This window comes from Ascaphus truei, chromosome 15, assembly GCF_040206685.1.
Source record: "Ascaphus truei isolate aAscTru1 chromosome 15, aAscTru1.hap1, whole genome shotgun sequence".
Taxonomy (NCBI): domain Eukaryota; kingdom Metazoa; phylum Chordata; class Amphibia; order Anura; family Ascaphidae; genus Ascaphus; species Ascaphus truei.
The window spans coordinates 44,262,841-44,283,286 of NC_134497.1; the positions used below are offsets into that span (position 1 = coordinate 44,262,841).

The 20,446-nt window shown below is 45.4% G+C and overlaps 1 protein-coding gene across 4 annotated transcripts in view; it reads right to left on the minus strand.

Moving 5' to 3' along the window:
- Positions 1-20,446, minus strand: part of LOC142466888 (deoxynucleoside triphosphate triphosphohydrolase SAMHD1-like) — a 349,482-nt gene that overhangs the window by 86,657 nt on the left and 242,379 nt on the right. For all 4 annotated transcript variants that reach the window (XM_075572472.1, XM_075572471.1, XM_075572473.1 and 1 more), the window contains 2 exons: positions 19,140-19,255; positions 17,952-18,091 (listed from right to left, as the gene is read on the minus strand). In XM_075572472.1, the coding sequence (XP_075428587.1) occupies positions 17,952-18,091; positions 19,140-19,255 (256 nt within the window). The remainder of the gene's footprint in view (positions 1-17,951; positions 18,092-19,139; positions 19,256-20,446) is intronic.

A 20,446-nucleotide genomic window follows, 5' to 3' on the forward strand; every position in this document is an offset into this window, starting at 1 on the left:
TTGACGGCATTGCAGTATTGTAACCAGCCGGAATAAAAAGCTTAAATTCCTGCCGGAAAATAACGCAATGCACTCTGGCAGAAAACTATCAGAAACCTGAATACACCCGAGTATACCCGAATTCGCGGGACTAGCCGTGCTCGAATAAAGTGTGTCGCCAGTGTACAGGAAGGCCCCGCTTTTCGGCGCTTCGTTATCCGGCATTCCGCTTATCCGGCGCTTCACAATGTACACCTAGTCCTGTAGCATTCAGCGCTAGTTCCGTTCTTACGGCGCTTTTAGGCGCCCGGCTGTCGCTAAGCAACCTTTTCGCGCGCATTTACATGCGCGCATGCGTACAGCATTATATTCTCCCTGCCATTGAAGCGTGCGCGTCAGTACTGTATTGGCGTGCGTGCGTGCGCGCGCATGAGCACAGCATTGTACTGTATTCTCCCTGCCATTGATGCGTGCGCATCAGTTTTGTCACAGACATTTGGCAGTGAAGCTGAAGCAACCTGTTGTCAGTGTATCAGAAGCAGTCTGCCTCTCTCTAGATTGCTGTTTCCAGGTCATCATCTCTCAGTTGTACAAAGGTGCACGTGTATACTGTACAGCAAAGTACAGTACAGTACAGTACATACAGTACATACAGTAGGTACAGTCCAATACAATATTTGTTGTGTGTTCATAACAGTACAGTAACTAAACAATTGTACTGTATACAGTACTGTACTGTACAATGGCATCCAATAGTACCTCCAGTATTAAAAAAAGGAGTCGTACGCCTCTTACTTTAAATGCCAAGTTACAAATAATAAAATTAAGTGAGCAAGGAATGTGTAATGCTGAAATCGTCAGAAAGCTACATTTGCCTCGTCAAACTCGTTGTACAATTGTGCACGGCAAGGAGAAAGTGTTGACGGAAATTAAAAGTGCAACACCAGTGAACACTAAAGTAATAAGAAAACGTGATAACCTTATTGCTGACATGGAAAAAGTTTTAGTAGTGTGGATTGAAGATCAAACCAGTCACAATGTGCCTTTAAGCAGAGCCACCATCCAGGCCAAGGCCCTAAGTCTCTTCAATACTATGAAGGCTGACAGAGGTGACGTAGCTGCTGATGATACATTTGAAGCTAGCAGAGGCTGGTTTAATAGGTTTAAGGCAAGAAGCCAGCTCCATAACATCAGAGTGCAGGGTGAAGCAGCCAGTGCTGATGCAGAAGATGCAGAAAGTTATCCACGTGAGCTTGCTAAGGTCATCGAAGGAGGTGGATACATTAAGCAGCAGATTTTCAACGTGGATGAAACAGGCCTATATTGGAAGAAGATGCCATCTCGTACTTTTATTGCTATAGAGGAGAAGGCCATGTCTGGCTTCAAACCTGCAAAAGACAGGATAACTCTCTTGCTAGGCGCTAATGCAGCTGGCGATTGCAAGTTAAACCTATGATGATTTACCGGTCAGAAAATCCTAGGGCCCTAAAGAATTATGCAAAAGCCTCCCTATTATAAATCCAATTCAAACAGCTTGGATGACTGGGATTCTTTTCTCAAATTGGTTCACAGACTATTTTAAGCCTACTGTTGAGGCTTATTGCAGGAGCAAGAACATTCCTTTTAAGATTTTACTTCTCACAGACAATGCCCCAAGCCATCCTAAAGGTCTAATTAGTTTGTACAGGGAGATAACATTTATGTTTCTACCTGAAAATACAACTTCATTGCTGCAGCCTATGGACCAAGGTTTAATTGCGGTGTTTAAATCCTATTACCTAAGGAGAACTTTTGCTAAGGCTATTGATGCCTTAGACAGTGACAGAGCAGCTGGGCCTGGAGAAAATAAATTAAAAGCATTTTGGAAAGGCTTTACAATATTGGATGGTATAAAAACTATTAGAGATGCATGGGAGGAAGTCAAAGAATCAACCTTAAAAGGTGTTTGGAGGAAGCTAATTCCCACACTTATGGATGATTATGAAGATTTGGAGAATCACGTGGAGGAAGCCACTACAAATGTTTTGGAAATGGCAAGGGAATTAGATTTGGAAGTCGAGCCTGAGGATGTAAACGAATTGCTTGAATCCCATGATCAGCCCCTAACAGATGAAGATCTTCTTCTGACTAATGAGCATAGAAGGATGTTTTGCAACGAGGAGTCACATCCTGATAATAGTCCTGCTGTCCCTGTAGAAATGCCAACCAAGGGTTTGGATGAAGCTATCAACTGTATCGAAAAGGGGATGGCAGCTTTTGAGAGGATTGACCCAAATTTCGAAAGAAGTTTTAAAGTGAATGCAAGCCTTCAAAACGCAATTGCATGCTATAAAGAAATTGTAAGGGAAAGGAGACGGCAATCCTCAAGGCAACTTTCATTGCTTTCGTTCTTTAGTAAAGTGCCATCACAACCTTCAACTGCGACTGCAACCCTGGAAGAATCTTCACATCCAACAGTAACAGCAACACAAAGTCCTGCAAGAGATTCATCCAATTCGCCATCATCAAAACGAATAAGATGTGTTGAGTCCTATGATGATGAAGTGCCATCAACTTTATCCTTTGGACAATAAATCCTGTACAGTACAGGTAGCCCTCGCTATCAAACGCCTCACCTCACAATGAATGGCACATCCAACACTCCACAATTCAACCCCAAGGGACGTCCCTCAATGCCGTAATGCGTTATCCAACGCTCACCGCCACAGATGAACACGGGACCCACTCCACAACGGCCCCACCATCCAACGCCACCACCTGAACAGACTCCGTTGGATAACCGAGGACTGTACTGTAGTTACAGTACTGTAATGCATTTGTTAATGTCTATTGTACTGTACTGTTCCTTTTTACAGTAATGTTTGAAAGCCTACAGTATTGTACTGTATGTGCAATTTCTGTATTGTTTGCATTTCTATTTTTGTAGTTTTGCAGTTGTAGGATTATTCCTATTAAGCAGTGTACAGTACAGTACAGCAGTGTTCAGTGTTTGTCATGCTACTGTACACAATAAAATATACCTCCAAGGTATTGTACCTGTACAATGCTATAAGTGTGAGCCTTTTCTTGACGTGTGTTGGCAGGGATGCCCCTTTACCCAGTTCTGTACAGTACTGTACTGTACATCCTGTGCTGAATTCGTGATGGGCACGGCCCACCCTAGTCCCCCCACACCCGTCCGTGACAGGCACTGCCCACCCTAGTCCCCCCACACCCGTCTGTGAAAGGCACTGCCCATCCTAGTCCCCCCACACCCGTCCATGACAGGCACTTCCCACCCTAGTCCCCCCACACCCGTCCGTGACAGGCAATGCCCACCCTAGTCCCCCCACACCCGTCCGTGACAGGCACTGACCACCCTAGTCCCCCCACACCTGTCAGTGACTGGCACTGCCCACCCTAGTCCCTCCACAACCGTCCATGACACGCACTGCCCACCCTAGTCCCCCCACACCCGTCCGTGACAGGCACTGCCCCCCATGTCCCCCCACACCCGTCCGTGACAGGCACTTCCCACCCTAGTCCCTCCACACCCGTCCGTGACAGACACTGACCACCCTAGTCCCCCCACACCTGTCAGTGACTGGCACTGCCCACCCTAGTCCCCCCACACCCGTCCATGACACGCACTGCCCACCCAAGTCCCCCACACCCGTCCGTGACAGGCACTGCCCACCCAAGTCCCCCCACACCTGTCCGTGACAGGCACTGCCCACCCTAGTCCCCTCACACCCATCAGTGACTGGCACTGCCCACCCTAGTCCCCCCACACCCGTCCGTGACAGGCACTGCCCACCTTAGTCCCCCCACACCCGTCCGTGACAGGCACTGCCCACCCTAGTCCCCCCACACCCGTCTGTGAAAGGCACTGCCCATCCTAGTCCCCCCACACCCGTCCATGACAGGCACTTCCCACCCTAGTCCCCCCACACCTGTCAGTGACTGGCACTGCCCACCCTAGTCCCTCCACAACCGTCCATGACACGCACTGCCCACCCTAGTCCCCCCACACCCGTCCGTGACAGGCACTGCCCCCCATGTCCCCCCACACCCGTCCGTGACAGGCACTTCCCACCCTAGTCCCTCCACACCCGTCCGTGACAGACACTGACCACCCTAGTCCCCCCACACCTGTCAGTGACTGGCACTGCCCACCCTAGTCCCCCCACACCCGTCCATGACACGCACTGCCCACCCAAGTCCCCCACACCCGTCCGTGACAGGCACTGCCCACCCAAGTCCCCCCACACCTGTCCGTGACAGGCACTGCCCACCCTAGTCCCCTCACACCCATCAGTGACTGGCACTGCCCACCCTAGTCCCCCCACACCCGTCCGTGACAGGCACTGCCCACCTTAGTCCCCCCACACCCGTCCGTGACAGGCACTGCCCACCCTAGTCCCCCCACACCCATCTGTGACAGGCACTGCCCATTCTAGTCCCCCCACACCCATCAGTGACTGGTACTGCCCACCCTAGTCCCCCCACACCCGTCAGTGACTGGCATTGCCCACCCTAGTCCCCCCACACCCGTCCTTGACAGGCACTGCCCACCCTAGTCCCCCACACCCATCCGTGACAGGCACTAAGCCATCTTACTTTTGATGCTTTATTGCCTTCCTGGTTGGCCACGATCCCTTTCAGCTGTTGTACAGTACTTGACTGACCTTTGAACCGGAAGTACATGTAGTGCGTGTCTACTCCTAGTTGGCAATCCCCCTATATGCCTGTCCAACCTTCAATCCATTCTAAATGCTGCTGTCAGACCCATATACCTCATTCACCGCTCCACCTCTGCTGCTCCACTATACAAATCCCTACCCTGGCTTCCCATAACCTCTAGAATTACATTTTAAATCCACGTTCTGACATATAGTACAAAGCTATCAATGATGCTGCCCCCCCCTTACATCTCAGCCCTCATCCCCAAATATATCCCTAAACGACCCCTTTGTTTTGCCCCAACATTCGCATCTTCTACTCCCTTATTACCTCCCTCTCTCATCTACAAGACTTATCATGTGCTGCCCTCTGTCATTCCATACCACGCACCATCAGACTCTCTCCCAGCTTTCAGACATTCAAATGCGCTCTCAAGACAGCTTTTTAAGGAAGCCTATCTGACATACTCCTAACATCCACCGACCAAGGTTAAAGGTCAGGCAACAGAGGGTTGTCATAAATGGAACTTTTTCAGGTTGGGCTAAAGTCGTGAGTGGAGTACCTCAGGGATCGGTACTGGGACCCCTGCTTTTTAACTTGTTTATTAATGACCTTGAGGTTGGGATCGAGAGCAAAGTCTCCATCTTTGCTGATGATACTAAATTGTGTAAGGTAATAGAATCAGAGCAGGATGTAATTTCTCTTCAGAAGGACTTGGAGAGACTGGAAACGTGGGCAGGTACAGCAGCGGCAGCTTTTATTCTTACAAATCACCGGCTTTTACCTGGCATGTTCCTGGAATGCCACGCTGTTCACCCAGAGCATGCCGCGCTCCCAGCCAGGCGCATGCCCGGCTGACGCGTGGTTGATTTGTTAATTGATAATGGTTCAGGATTTACTAGGCTGCAATGCTTCGCGTGTCCGCCAGATGGCATAAATTCATGAATTGTAATGCAGTATATATATATACTGTATAACAACAACCCCTATAACCCCTAACATACAGTACTGTACACATACAGTACTGTATATGCACATCAATGATACTATAGGCTGGCGGGGGCGAGATGTGTTTGCAGCAGAGAGAGATCCGCTGCTCTCTCTACGCAAACATCAGCACATTAAAAATTATTTAAAATACATTTTTATTCATAGTGTAGATGTGCAGGGGGTCTCCGCAGCTGAACCGCGTTGGTTTCAGGTCCGGGGACACCCTGCTCCCCGAGATTCAGCCCTCTTTATGAGGTGCCGGTATCCCTCTGCATTTAAAGGTCCCGATCACGTGACCGCGGCATGTAAACAAAGCAGAGGGATACCGGCACCCCCTAAAGGGGCCTGTATCTCGGGGAGCAGGGGGTCCCCAGACCTAAAACCACAGCGGTTCAGCTCCGGAGACCCTCTGCACATCTACAGTATGAATAAAACACATATATAAATAAATATTCGTTCCTTACCTTTGCGGCTATGTGCTATGGTAACGAAGCAGCATTTCTGTATTTTAATAATATTGTACAGTGAGCAGGGGGTTCCCTGAGCCAGAAATTAATGCTCAGGGGACCCCCTGCTCCTGCACAATATTATTAAAATACAGAAATGCTGCTTCCTTACCATAGCTGATAGCCGCTAAGGCAATGAAGGGGTTAACCCACCGTGCCCGCTTTATTGTGGGTAGCGGGGGTGGGTGAAGGGGGTATTTGGCTCTTGGTGTGAGTTTAGGACTTGCGGGGGGGTTGCGGGTGCACTTAACCCCTTCATGGCCGTAGCAGTTAATACCGCTACGGTCATGAAGGGGTTAACCCCTCCCGCTACCCCCCCCGCAAGCCCTAAACAACCACCATTAGGGCTAATACCCCCTTCACCCACCCCCGCTACCCACAATAAAAAAAATTCACACACAGCAGCCGCCCAAAAAATAAATAAATAAATCTAAATAAATAAATAAATACATGAATATAAATAAATACATTTAAAATACATTTTTATTCATAGTGTAGATGTGCAGGGGGTCTCCGGAGCTGAACCGCATTGGTTTCAGGTCCGGGACCCCCTGCTCCCCGAGATACAGCCCCCTTTATGAGGTGCCGGTATCCCTCTGCATTTAAAGGTCCCGATCACGTGACCGCGGCCTGGAAACCAAGCAGAGGGATACCGGCACCCCCTAAAGGGGCCTGTATCTCGGGGAGCAGGGGGTCCCCAGACCTAAAACCAAAGCGGTTCGGCTCCGGAGACCCCCTGCACATCTACACTATGAATAAAAATGTATTTTAAATGTATTTATTTCTATTCATGTATTTATTTATTTATTTAGATTTATTTATTAATATATATATATATATATATATATATATATATATATATAATATATATACAGTATATACACACACATGATGAACCAATATACAAATAAATGTAGAAGGGTTATCAAAACCATACTGTACTACAAATAACACTTCTCCATACAGACACACTACATTACATTTTTTTTGTGGTATATCATTTCTTGCCACTGTATGTATGTATGTATATATGTCTAGAGAGATATATACATACAGGGTAAGAAATGATGCTGTTTTAAAAGCTTGAGTTGATGTGTTTTAAATTAATTTGACTATGCAGCTATGCTTTATTGTGTGTTTAAAGTATTTTAAAATTAGATAGATGTAATTGTTGATATTGTATTGTGTGTTTGAGGGAGGTCAGGGCTAGCCTTGGTTTTAAAGTTTGTATTCCGGTTGGTACTTTGTATATTTTTTCACATGCTGAATTGTTCTGCTCGAGGCGTGAATTAGTTAATTGTTTCATTGTTCGGGATGGACTGTCAATTGTTTAGGGATGTAAATAATGATTGCTAATTGATTTTTGTTTACTTGATTGGTTAAAATAGTTGACTTGTTTGGAGTACAGTGTTTGTATTTAGCTTGCAATGATATTGTTAACATTCATTTGCAGAATGTATATGGTGCATAGATTTTATGCATCATTTATACAATGTAAATGCAATGTATTGATTGGAATGTGAGGTGTTTCATTGGCATTTGATGATTTAGATTGTAAGATCAGTTAGGATTATTAAAGGAAATTCATTGTAATGTAGTGTCTGTATGGAGAAGTGTTATTTGTAGGACAGTATGGTTTTGATAACCCTTCTACATTTATTTGTATATTGGTTCATCATGTGTGTGTATATACTGTATATATAGTTGCATGATGAAGCCACTGTACAAATTCATGGGTGAAGGGTGGGTATCGGGCCAGTGTGGCTTAACCCCTTAATTACCTTTGCGGTTGTTATCTGATAAGGTGTTTAAGGGGTTACTTGATATCTGAATGTAATTGCAATGTATTGGCTTTTTTTTGGCTATGTATTTTGTGGGCAAGACAAGGATGTTGCTGGCGACAGACACTTCGTATTGATGAGGTCAGTAGTACTTTATTTATTTGAATATGCTAGTTAATGTTTTTAATAATGGGCAATTAATCTATTATCCATATCTGGATAATAGTTATTTTGCACATTATTGTACTGTAGGTGTTGGGGGGGGGGGGTGTATGTATTGAATGTATAGGCCAGGTTTATTTTTTTTACATTCAGGGTTTGTTCCGTGGTTCCGTGTGGGACCTCTGGAGACCACCTATGGTTTCCTCGGGTATCCCACGGGTATCAGGCTGGTGGTTCCACGGGTGACACATGCGGGGATGAAGCGGTGGCCTCACATCTGTGGGGGCACCGCCGATCCGTAGTCTGCGGGGATGAAGCTGTGTGGTCCCACTTCTGTGGGGGCACCGCCGACCCGTAGGTGCGGGGATGATGATGTGTGGTCCCACTTCTGTGGGGGCACCGCGGACCCGTAGTGAGCACTCGTGAGTTCCCCAGACCCCCGTGGGAACCACCCGAGGCCCCGCAGACACCTGTGGGTCTGACCCGGGGCTCCCAGACATCCTTGGGCCTACCGTGGGGACCCAATTGTGGCCCACGGTGACCCAAGGAGACCACCTGGGGGCCATGGTGCTGGCGGGACCCACAAGCAGGCCTCCAGAACCTGTTTAAAAAGGGCTGCTGGTACCCTGTAGGTCTGTCCAGGTGCCCCGCCAGCCCACCGGGGACTCGCGTGGGGCTGCGTTATGAACCCTGTTTGTAAAAGAATAAATCATGTATTTATTGGGGGGCACAGGGGGTGGGTAATGTATTTAATAAATAGAATGATGTTTATTGTGGGTCACTGTGTTGTTTTTATTGTGGGTACTGGGGGTGGGGGGGTGGTGTTTCCCCAACGGTATGTGGGTAGGCCTCCCTTGTGGGTACTGGGTGAGGGTGGTTAGACCTCACAGTATGCACATCGGTTCCCCCCCCTCCCCACATTTACATAAACTGCACTCACAGCAACACAGGCAGGGAGATTTAACAGACACAATAGGGGGAGGGGGCTTTATACAGATTACACTCAAGGCAGGGAGATTTAACATAAACATTAGGGGGGAGGGGGCTTTAAACAGATTACACTCAAGGCAGGGAGATTTAACAGAAACATTAGGGGGGAGGGGACTTTACACAGATTACACTCAAGGCAGGGAGATACAGGGGATGTACTGTACTGTATGTTGTTTATTGCAATGCTTCAATGTGTGTACAGTATAATGTTATTTACAATTAGATAGATGTAATCCTTGGTATTGTAAGGGTTAGCCTTGGTTTTAAATTTTGTTTTCTGGTTGGTACTTATATATTGATTTTTGTTTACTTGATTGGTTAAAATAGTTGACTTGTTTGGAGTACAGTATTTGTAATTAGCTTGCAATGATATTGTTCACAGTCATTTGCAGAATGTATATGGTGCATAGATTTTATGCATCATAAATACAATGTAAATGCAATGTGATGATTGGAATGTGAGTTTTTTCATTGGCATTTGATGATTTAGATTGTAAGATCAGTTAGGTTTATTAAAGGAAATTCATTGTAATGTAGTGTGTCTGTATGGAGAAGTGTTATTTGTAGTACAGTATGGTTTTGATAACCCTTCTACATTTATTTGTATATTGGTTCATCATGTGTGTGTATATACTGTATATATATATATATATATATATATATATATATATATATATATATATATACAGTATATATATATATGTAACGGGTTTTCCCCCCCCAATTGCAGATTATACTGTGGGTGCGGAGGAACATACGGAGTTACCATAGGTGTGGTGCATTACCTGTTGGCTCGCAGGAGGGCTGAGCTTCCGCCACGGGGAACCTGGGGCAATTATACTAGGGGTACTCACTTACAACGATGCAGCGCCTCCACCTGCGATGGCTCCCACCAGAGGGGGAGTGGTTCCTCGCAGGACAATCACTAATAATCAATACTCACACACAATGATATATAATAACTAATACTATTTACATTAGAACATGAGATAACACATATCATGACAATACCAACATAACCGGTGTCCCTCTCTAGAGGAGACACTTACCACTGCGTCGCGCAGGACGCTTTCCCAACACCAGATGATCCCACCCAGTGTCCATAGAGTCCCACCCAATGTCCCACACTCTTGTAGAGAGAAGCAATGGGTGACTGCGCAGTCACAATTACACTAAGGGCCCGTTGGTGCACTTATGACTGTATGATACCTGCCGAGCACTCCGGTGCTCGGGTCAGCAACACTTCACAAAGGGTCAGATGTGCGATGAATCCGTCTGATCCCAACCTTGAGTTATTCTCTGTGGCCCCGACTTGGGCCCGAACTCCTTAACTGGAACCGCAGCGTCCGCTGAGTCCCTACCTAACACTATAACAACGTAACACACACTGTACTATAGGCCGTCCCTACAGCACAGCATCCTTAGGTGGCTTAAGGAAAACTCCTAGGGCCTGCGGGGTGCCTATCCTATGCAGGTAGGTCCCTGCACCCACCCTACTCGTAACACAGGCCCTGGGCCATGGCTCCCTGGATTGGTTACCGCTATGAACCCCCCAGTTGCCTCATACTACGTGCAACGCGGACCTGGCTATGGCTCCCCGGATTGGGTACCGCTATGAACCCCCCAGTTGTCCCACGTCGCTTACCTAACCTAATGCCTGCAGCAACGCTCTGCAGACTAACACTCAGCCCACTTGTCCCTTACTATTCCCCAGCTCTAACTACAGCAAGTGACAGGGTCCCTAACCTGAGACTATCCCTGGCAACACTCACTAACCTAGTGGGGAATCAGGGCTAACTTGGACCTTAGGGCCGCTGGCCTAGTGCAGGAAGTCCCTGACCTCCTTCCCTGGGCTACTCCTCACTCTGACTCCCAACGTGCTGCAAGCCCGCGAATTGTATCCACTTGCCTCTGCAGATCCTTGGCCCTCATTGGCCACACTGATGCACCTGGTGTGCTTGGCCCTAAGCCTCATGGGAGTTGTAGTCCCGTGGAGGCTGTACTAACATTGGGGCCGCGTGCGCACCTTCCCTGCGCCTGCACTAATCCCTAATGGCCGCCGCATCATCTCTCTCACTGTCCCTACTCTCGCGCGACTCTTTCCTGCCCTTGCGCGACCCTCTAAGAGCTGTCTCAACTCTCTACCTAGTCCTGCGCATGCGCGACTCTGTTGGCCCTCTGCGAGTTTACTGCGCATGCGCGAACCGGCGCGACATGGCGGCGCCCTGCGCGAGAGCCGCCGGAGATCTCCTGCACTTCGGTGCGCTCCCTGCTCGGCCCCCACCCTCCGGAATCGCAGTCGGGTCTGCCGCTTGCCTCCGGCAGCACCCGCCATCGATCCTGGCCACGGAGGGGATGGGGGTCGCAGGGGGCAAAAGGTGACCTGGCTACATATACATATACAGTATATATATATATATATATGTATAGGGATTGTTGTTATATATATACTGTATATATATATATATTTATTTATATTCATGTATTTATTTATTTATTTAGATTTATTTATTAATTGTGGGGCTGCTGTGCGTGAAATTTTTTTATTGTGGGTAGCGGGGGTGGGTGAAGGGGTATTTGGCCCTTGGTGTGAGTTTAGGACTTGCAGGGGGGTTGCGGGTGCACTTAACCCCTTCACGACCGTAGCAGTTAATACCGCTACGGTCGTGAAGGGGTTAAGTGCACCCGCTACCCCCCCCCGCAAGCCCTAAACAACCACCGTTGGGGCTAATACCCCCTTCACCCACCCCCGCTACCCACAATAAAAAAAATTCACACACAGCAGCAGCACAATTAATAAATAAATCTAAATAAATAAATAAATAAATGAATAGAAATAAATACATTTAAAATATGTGCAGGGGGTCTCCGGAGCTGAACCGCTGTGGTTTTAGGTCCGGGGACCCCCTGCTTCCCGAGATACAGGCGCCTTTAGGGGGTGCCGGTATCCCTCTGCTTGGTTTACAGGCCGCGGTCACGTGATTGGGACCTTTAAATGCAGAGGGATACCGGCACCTCATAAAGGGGCCTGTATCTCGGGGAGTAGGGGGTCCCCGGACCTGAAACCAACGCGGTTCAGCTGCGGAGACCCCCTGCACATCTACACTATGAAAAAAATGTATTTTAAATGTATTTATTTATATTCATAAATTTATTTATTTATTTAGATTTATTTATTTATTGTGCTGCTGCTGTGTGTGAATTGTTTTTATTGTGGGTAGTGGGTGTGGGTGTGGTTATTTACACGGGATCCCCCTCCCCCCCCCCCACATTTACATACAGTACACTGCACTCACAGAAACACAGGCAGGGAGATTTAACCGACACAATAGGGGGAGGGGGGTTTACACAGATTAGTCAAAGCAGGGAAGTTTAGCAGACACAATAGGGGGAGGTTTTTTTTACATAGATTACAGTCAAGGCATGGAAGTTTAACACACACAATAGGGGGAGGGTTTTTTACATAGATTAGTCAAGGCAGGGAAGTTTAACACACACAATAGGGGGAGGGTTTTTTACACAGATTACAGTCAAGGCAGGGAGGTTTAACACACACATTAAAAATATGTATTTAATGTATTTATTGTTTATTCTGCCTTAACCCTTCATTGCCTTAGCGGCTATCAGCTATGGTAATGAAGCAGCATTTCTGTATTTTTAATAATATTGTGCAGGAGCAGGGGGTCCCCTGAGCATTAATTTCTGGCTCAGGGAACCCCCTGCTCACTGTACAATATTATTAAAATACAGAAATGCTGCTTCGTTACCATAGCACATAGCCGCTAAGTTAAGGAACGAGTGTTTATTTATATATGTGTTTTATTTATACTGTACATGTGCAGAGGGTCTCCGGAGCAGAAACGTTTTGGGTTTAGGTCCGGGGACCCCCTGCTCCCCGAGATACAGGCCCCTTTAGGGGGTGCCGGTATCCCTCTGCTTTGTTTACATGCCGCGGTCACGTGATCGGGACCTTTAAATGCAGAGGGATACCGGCGCCTCATAAAGGGGGCTGTATCTCGGGAAGCAGGGGGTCCCCCGACCTGAAACCAACGCGGTTCAGCTCCGGAGACCCCCTGCACATCTACACTATGAATAAAAATGTATTTTAAATAATTTTTAATGTGCCGATGTTTGCGCAGAGAGAGCAGCGGTTCTCTCTCTGCTGCAAACACATCTCGCCAGGGGACGGCCTATAGTATCATTGATGTGCATATACAGTACTGTATGTGTATGTTAGGGGTTATAGGGGTTGTTGTTGTTATACAGTATATACTGTATATATACAGTATATACTGCATTACAATTCATGAATTTCTCGGCTTCAAAGACAACAGCTCGCAAACGCCCCCATGCGTTTTTACACGGCATTGCAGTATTGCAGCCAGCGGGAATAAAATGCTTAAATCACGGGCGCGATATAACGCAATACACTCCGGGCGAAAACGACACTAAACCGCACATCACCGGGATATTCCGAAATTCGCGGAGCTAGCCAAGTAAGAATAAAGTTGGTCGGTACTGTAAATGGCAGATGAGGTTTAATACAGATAAATGTAAGGTTATGCATTTGGGATGCAAGAATAAAAAGGCGACTTACAAATTAAATGGAGATATATTGGGGGAATCCTTGATGGAGAAGGGTTTAGGAGTGCTTGTAGACAGCAGTCTAAGCAATAGTGCCCAATGTCATGCAAAGGCAAACAAGATCGTATCTTGCATCAAACGAGCAATGGATGGAAGGGAAGTAAACATAATTATGCCCCTTAACAAAGCATTAGTAAGACCACACCTTGAATATGGAGTACAATTTTGGGCACCAATCCTAAGAAAAGACATTTTGGAACTAGAGAGAGTGCAGTGAAGAGCTACCAAATTAATAAAGGGGATGGACAATCTAATTTATGAGGAGAGGCTAGTGAAATTAGATTTGTTTACATTAGAAAAGGGGATATGACAACTATATACAAATATATTCAGGGACAATACAAGATGCTTTCAAACGAACTATTCATCCCACGGGCAGTACAAAGGACTCAGGGCCATCCCTTAAGGTTGGAGGAAAGGAAATTTCACCAGCAACAAAGGAAAGGGTTCTTTACCGTAAGGACAGTTAAAATGTGAAATTCATTACCCATGGAGACTGTGATGGCAGATACAATAGATTTGTTCAAAAAAAGGTTGGACATCTTTTTAGATGGGAAAGGTATTCAGGGATATTTTAAATAAGTATACATGAGAATGATGTTGATCCAGGGATTTATCCAATTGCCAATTCTTGGAGTGAGGAAGGAATTAATTTTTCCCTTTAATGAAGTTTTTTGTTTGCCTTCCTCTGGATCAATAAGTAAGTATAGATATAGGATGGAGTATCTGTTGTCAGGGTTTGGCATGGGTTGAACTTGATGGACTTGGGTCTTTTTTCAACCTTATCTACTATGTTACTATGTAACTATGTAACCCCTTGGTACCAGCTGTGCAGCTGGATCAAATTTCATGCAATCTAACACCCCATAAAATCAACACCCCCAAACCTTAATAGATCCAGCTGTGTGGCTAAACCATAATCCATCCTGAGGCATATTCTGTCTCACAATGAGCAGTCACTTTACCTTCTTGTTTCAACATTGCGCCTTATTTCCTCTAGAGTGAAAGCTCTCAGGATCAGGGCCCTCATGAACTTCTGTATCAGTTTGCACATGTGTGTCATTACTTGCATTATGTAATATACATAACTCTGTACCTCCACTGTACCACGCTGGTTGTTTCAGCATGTAAAAAAACAATCAAATAAAGTTCGGCAGCTGCTCCCTCCTAATACTTCCGCATCACTATTGAGCTTGTCTCGTCTCGCAAGAGTTTGGCAACAGTGACAGATAGTGGATTTTGGGATTCCACACTCAAGGTAAAGTCCTCCACCCTACGCGTTTTGCCAAGTTTCCTCAGGAGTGTCGAATCTTGGCGAAACACGTAGGTTGGAGGACTAAGCCTTGAGTGTGGGATCCCAAAATCCACTATCTGTCTCTTTGTCCAAACTCTCCCGAGAGGTGCAGGACGCTGAGTATACTGGAGCAAGATGGACCTTCGATTATCACACACGAACTGTGTGATTTCCTTCAATGCGCATTTCCTTCATACATATTGAGTGCTATGTGCATTTTTATATTTTTAAGATTGCATTAAACAGGTTGCACTATGGTACTTTTGCCTTTGAGTCGTCTCATATCTCTACCCCTGAGCTGATGCCTACTGGAAGGGATTTAAGCCCAGCAGCTTCTACAGGTATATTCAGTTCTCTCCACGACATCATATTGAGTGGACCATAGGAGTGATACCCGAAATCCTCTCTCTCTCTCTCTGCTTTTCCTTTGCACTATAGGTTTGTTCCTTTGGAAATTCCCTCTTATGATGTAGCAATTTATAATTTTATTGGTTCACCAACACACACACACACATCCTCACGAGGATATGTAAAAGAAAGCTGTAACCCTGTGCTAGCACTCAACCTGCAGCTTTGTCCTCACACACGTTTCTAGAATGGACTTATTTTCCCGGATGAAGGTCCATTCTCGAAACGTGTTGGGACAAGCGCTGCTCACACACCACAGGCCCTCTAAATCAGATAAGCCAACCCAGGGCTGTGACATCAGACCCCCTCTGACAGAGGAAGGAGGTGCTGCTAAGAAAACCCCTTCACAGCGTATCATCTTAAACAAAATGTATTATGAGTAGCATTGTGTTTGTCTGTGAGACATTAACATTTTATTTAACATGTTCCGGCAAAGAAGAGTGGTCTTCCTGAAATCACAAACCTGCACAGAACCTCTGTGGAAAAATCACCATTAGCATTATGGACCTTAAGAGATTTTCTGTTGGTCCCAATGTTGTCAGTTGTACGTCTCTGCAGAATATGTTAGGGCTATATGAATACATTTTAAATGAATACTAATAATTTCTCTGGCACAATAATGACTGTGGGAAATTCACACGTAGAGAAACGATAAACGTTTTAAAAATACAGTTTCACAGACTGCAACTTTTTGTCACACACAGACCCTGTGCTTCCCTGATACCCTAGTGGCCAGAGGTTTCCATCAATATGGCCACATGGTAAAAATGTTTCCAGTTCTCTTATTTCTTGTTTTTAAATGTGTTTCACTGTGTATATTTATATATCTGCACTAACAGCCTGGTTTATCACAGTTTCCACACATTATGTGTCTGTGTTCCCATGGCAATGATGCTTGTCATGAGGGGCACACCTTGCAGTGATGCGACGTGTGACATCACAACCAGAAGTACCGGGAATCAAGAAGGTCCTCCCTACTGCGTTGAGTCTCTGCACACTTGGTATTGCATCTGCTAATGGCAATTTTGGCACCAAGTGGGTGAATGGGGATGGGGAGAGGGGGAGGAGTGTCACTGTTACCCTATTTAAATGTCTGTTTATCATGCATTGGTAAACTGAGGGGTGACCTGATGAAAGGGCTGATGCCCTGAAATGTTATTTGTTCATTTTTCTTGTCTTCAGCTACGCATTACGTAATTATGCAAATACTTTTTCAGCAATACCTGTGCTGCCGTTTTTTTTTGTGTACGACATACATTGCTTCTTTTCTGAACACGAGGGGTTGGTTGCTTAGCATGAGTAATAGTTTAAAGTCCAGTGGCATGTTGCACAGCAATCAGCAGCCAAACGCCTTGTTTCTCTCCTGTGTCCATATGTACTAGGTAGGAAGTTTTGCAGACTTTGGAATTGTGCACTTGTGGCAGATATGTGTTTTAAATCATCTATTGATATATATAAAATCCTGTTGGTTGTGATCTGATGCGTACAGATGTAGCAGGCATTATTATGCCGGTTAACGCGAAATAACATATTCGTTTCCTCCTTAACGACTGTTTTTAATGGTGCCACTGTTAAATCACGCGCCAGTGTTCACGTCACACATCATGTTAACCGGAACAATAACAGCTGCTACATCTGTATGATTGGGTTCCTATTATCAGTGCCTTTATCTCTCATGTCTAGGTCAGCTATTGCATAGTCAATGATCCTGCCACCTTGTGCAGTCATGTAGGAAGTCCCCCTCTGACTCACTGTGGCAGGGCCTTAACCCCTGTCTAAAAAGTTTGTATCTGGCTGATGACTCCAGCTGGGAGCTTGTTAATTGCAGCTACAGACAATTAGCCAGTCTCCACCTGGCTCTTCAGTCAGGTAGAAAAGCCTCCTGCTTGATCTGCAGGGGGATCTCTCTACTACCGAGAAAGTGTGTGTTGAGAGAGAGAGAGAGAGAGAGAGAGAGAGAGAGAGAGAGAGAGAGAGAGAGAGAGAGAGAGAGAGAGAGAGAGATCACAGGGATCCAGACAATCTATTCCAGGATGCAGTGGACCCTGGAACCTGTCAGAGGAATCAACCCTGGAACACCAGTCCAGACCCTGGATTGCGGGAAACAGAACCCTAATACCAGGCACCTCTTTGGACTTTGGGGTCAGAGGTTGGCAAGAGGCCTAGCCTACCAGTGCTGTAGATAGGGACGAGGTAGTGCGAGTTAGCCATTACTAAGGGATAGGCCTGTTTAATTTGTTTATTTGTATGCTGCCATAAAGCTGTATTGTTTTAAGCTATGGTCTAAATAAAAGCCAAGGTTTCTTTTCCCCAATATGTCTCCTTGACTATACCTCTGCACTCGTCTCCTACACTCAACCATTGAGGATATATAGCCCCAGACTTTTACACTGGTTTTGTAACTTTTTCTATTGGCAAGCTTTTAAAATGAGGTGTTGCCACCCCAAAAATAGGTTTGTTGCCTTAGTTGGGGAACAAAAAAATACCAGTGCACATACTGTATTTTGCCATACTAGATAATATTTGATGACTTACCAGTTTAATATGGACGTCGGATTTGGGGGACGTTTCTCCTACATATTTGTACAACTGACGGCGTTGTATTTTGCGTAAGATTTCTCTGGCTTTGAACAAATTTGGATCACTCGAGTAGAGGATCTGATGAAAAATGTCATCTGAAAAGAACAAGTTATGCGTCATGTGAATGTCCAGACAGAAATCACTATTAATTTGCCAGTAGCGCTAATTAAAAAGTTACAACCACATAAGTTACGTAATAGGGAAATAATATTATTTTCTGGCATAATGCTGCTGTGTACGCAGAATTTTGCCCCTTACACTCACATCTTTGCTGGTGCCTGGAAAGGATTAGTGCAAGATCTTAAAACAGATTCCCCATTGGAGATCCAGTGTAATTACCAAACGGCCAAAGGAAAGGCCACTAGGCCACTTGTCATATCTACTTCCTTATTTGCTACTTTCACTCTCCTGGTAACAGAAGTAATATGTAAAGAAGGATGGAGCTTACTTTGTGTCAACTGATTAAAAGCTCAGATAACCAGTGAGCCTTGTGTTGGTTGCTCTCAAACTCAACACAGGGAAGGTTAGTGGAGAACTGAGATACCCCAGCCTTCAGAGGTGTGATTTTGGTCTATGTTCATCAATCGGTGGGACATATCCCAATGGTCATCAAGGTGGGACCCAGTCGGTGCTGCAGGTAAAAAGACAACTGTCCCAGCGGCTCCCCAGCAGTGGCAGCTAGTGGCTCTCCATGCAATTCTCTTCCTCCTCATGTTGGTGCCGGATGTTGGGTCCAACTAACGCTCGACCGGAGGAGGGAGCTGTAGAGTCTCCGGACTGGATCAGCACTCAGAAACCTCCTCACCCCAAGGTAAGATTTTGGGGAGGGGCGGGAGTGAGTGAGTGGAAGAGAGAGAGTGTGAGTGAGAGGTGTAGGAGTGAGTGGAAGAGAGAGAAGGGAGACTGGAAAGGGGGAGGAGAGAGAGGGAAGAGTGTAAATGGGGCTTGATGGCGGTAATGTCCTTAAAAAATTTAAACATAAGAATACACTCCGTGGAAAAAAATGGGGATTTGTTTTTATCATGGTGGGACCAGGTTTTTTTTTTTAATGGTTTATGGGACATAAAATGCAAAGGGTTTAGGAGCGTCAATTTAAGTAACCGTCAAGGTAGTAAAAAGTCTCATCTGTATTAAAGAACTTACCTGTGAGCTTAGTGTAGGCCACCATATCGTCCACAGCAAAAGATATTTTATAAGAAATCCCATCAGTTCCTTCTATTTCTATATGGGTGTCAGCTTCAATGAAGGCCTCCGTAATCCTGTTAACATTACAACAGACAAACATATATAAACCATAACAGGTATTTTGGGAAACAATGACTTGCGTTTCAAGTTTGACAAGTTTTTAGGTACAGGGGTACCACAGCTATGACTGAGGTCAGAGGTCAGAGAGACATCTTTGAATCCATAAAAAGACCCTCACTTTGTTCGGTAAATTTCTGCTTTTAATAGGGCTTTCACAGTAATATTTAGCACTCTACAAATATATAATTAAGATGTTTCTGAAGTGTATAAAACAAAAGAGTTATAGAGCTGTTACAGGAAGGGTTTCCGCTATCAATTTCTACTAGTTACTCAATGGGGCTGATTCACTAAACTGTGATAAAATCAGTGCAATGTCTTCCGACTATAACATGGGCATGCTTATCAACTAGAGCAATAAAAGGGCAAGCTAAAAAAAAAAGGCACAAAACAAAACACATTACATAAAAAATATTCACATTACAAATGCCAAGAAATCAATTGATTGGCACTGTGGTACAGCATGCCCATATAATATGGGCATGATTTACCCCAATGACAGTCAATGATCAACCAAAAAAATAAACACCAAAAATACTACATTAAATTAAAACAATCACTAAAAGAAACACACCAAAAAAACAACAATTAAAAAGTTAACACCAAGTAAACACTAAAAAAATACAAGAAATAAATAAGAAAACACAAAAAAAAACAAATATTGCAAATCAAAACACCCAAAACACACACCAAAAAACAACAATTAAACACACCAACAAAATACCAGAACTCAATAGCAGCAAACACCAATAAAAACATAATTAAAAATCAAAACACCAAAAATAAACAATAATTACAAAAACAATCAACAAAGAAACAAACGATTGATACAAAGCAATCAACAAAAATACGTTTAAAAGAAATAAAAGCAAGCAGTTGCCAAAAAATGAATGGCTTGTCACTATATTTATCTATAGCCCGGTGGCAGTGTGGGGGGGGTTTGGGATGGCCCAGTGGCAGTGGGGGGTGTTGTGATGGCCCGGTGGCAGTGGGGGGGGGGGTGGTGGTGCCTCGATGCTGCTGTGGGGGTGGGGGTTTTGGCCCGATGCTGAGGGGGGGAGGTGGTGGTGCTGCGAGGGCCCCGGCGGCTGGTTACAGCAGTTGCCGCTGGCCTCACTGCAGACACCTGTCTCCCCTGCTCCCGCATG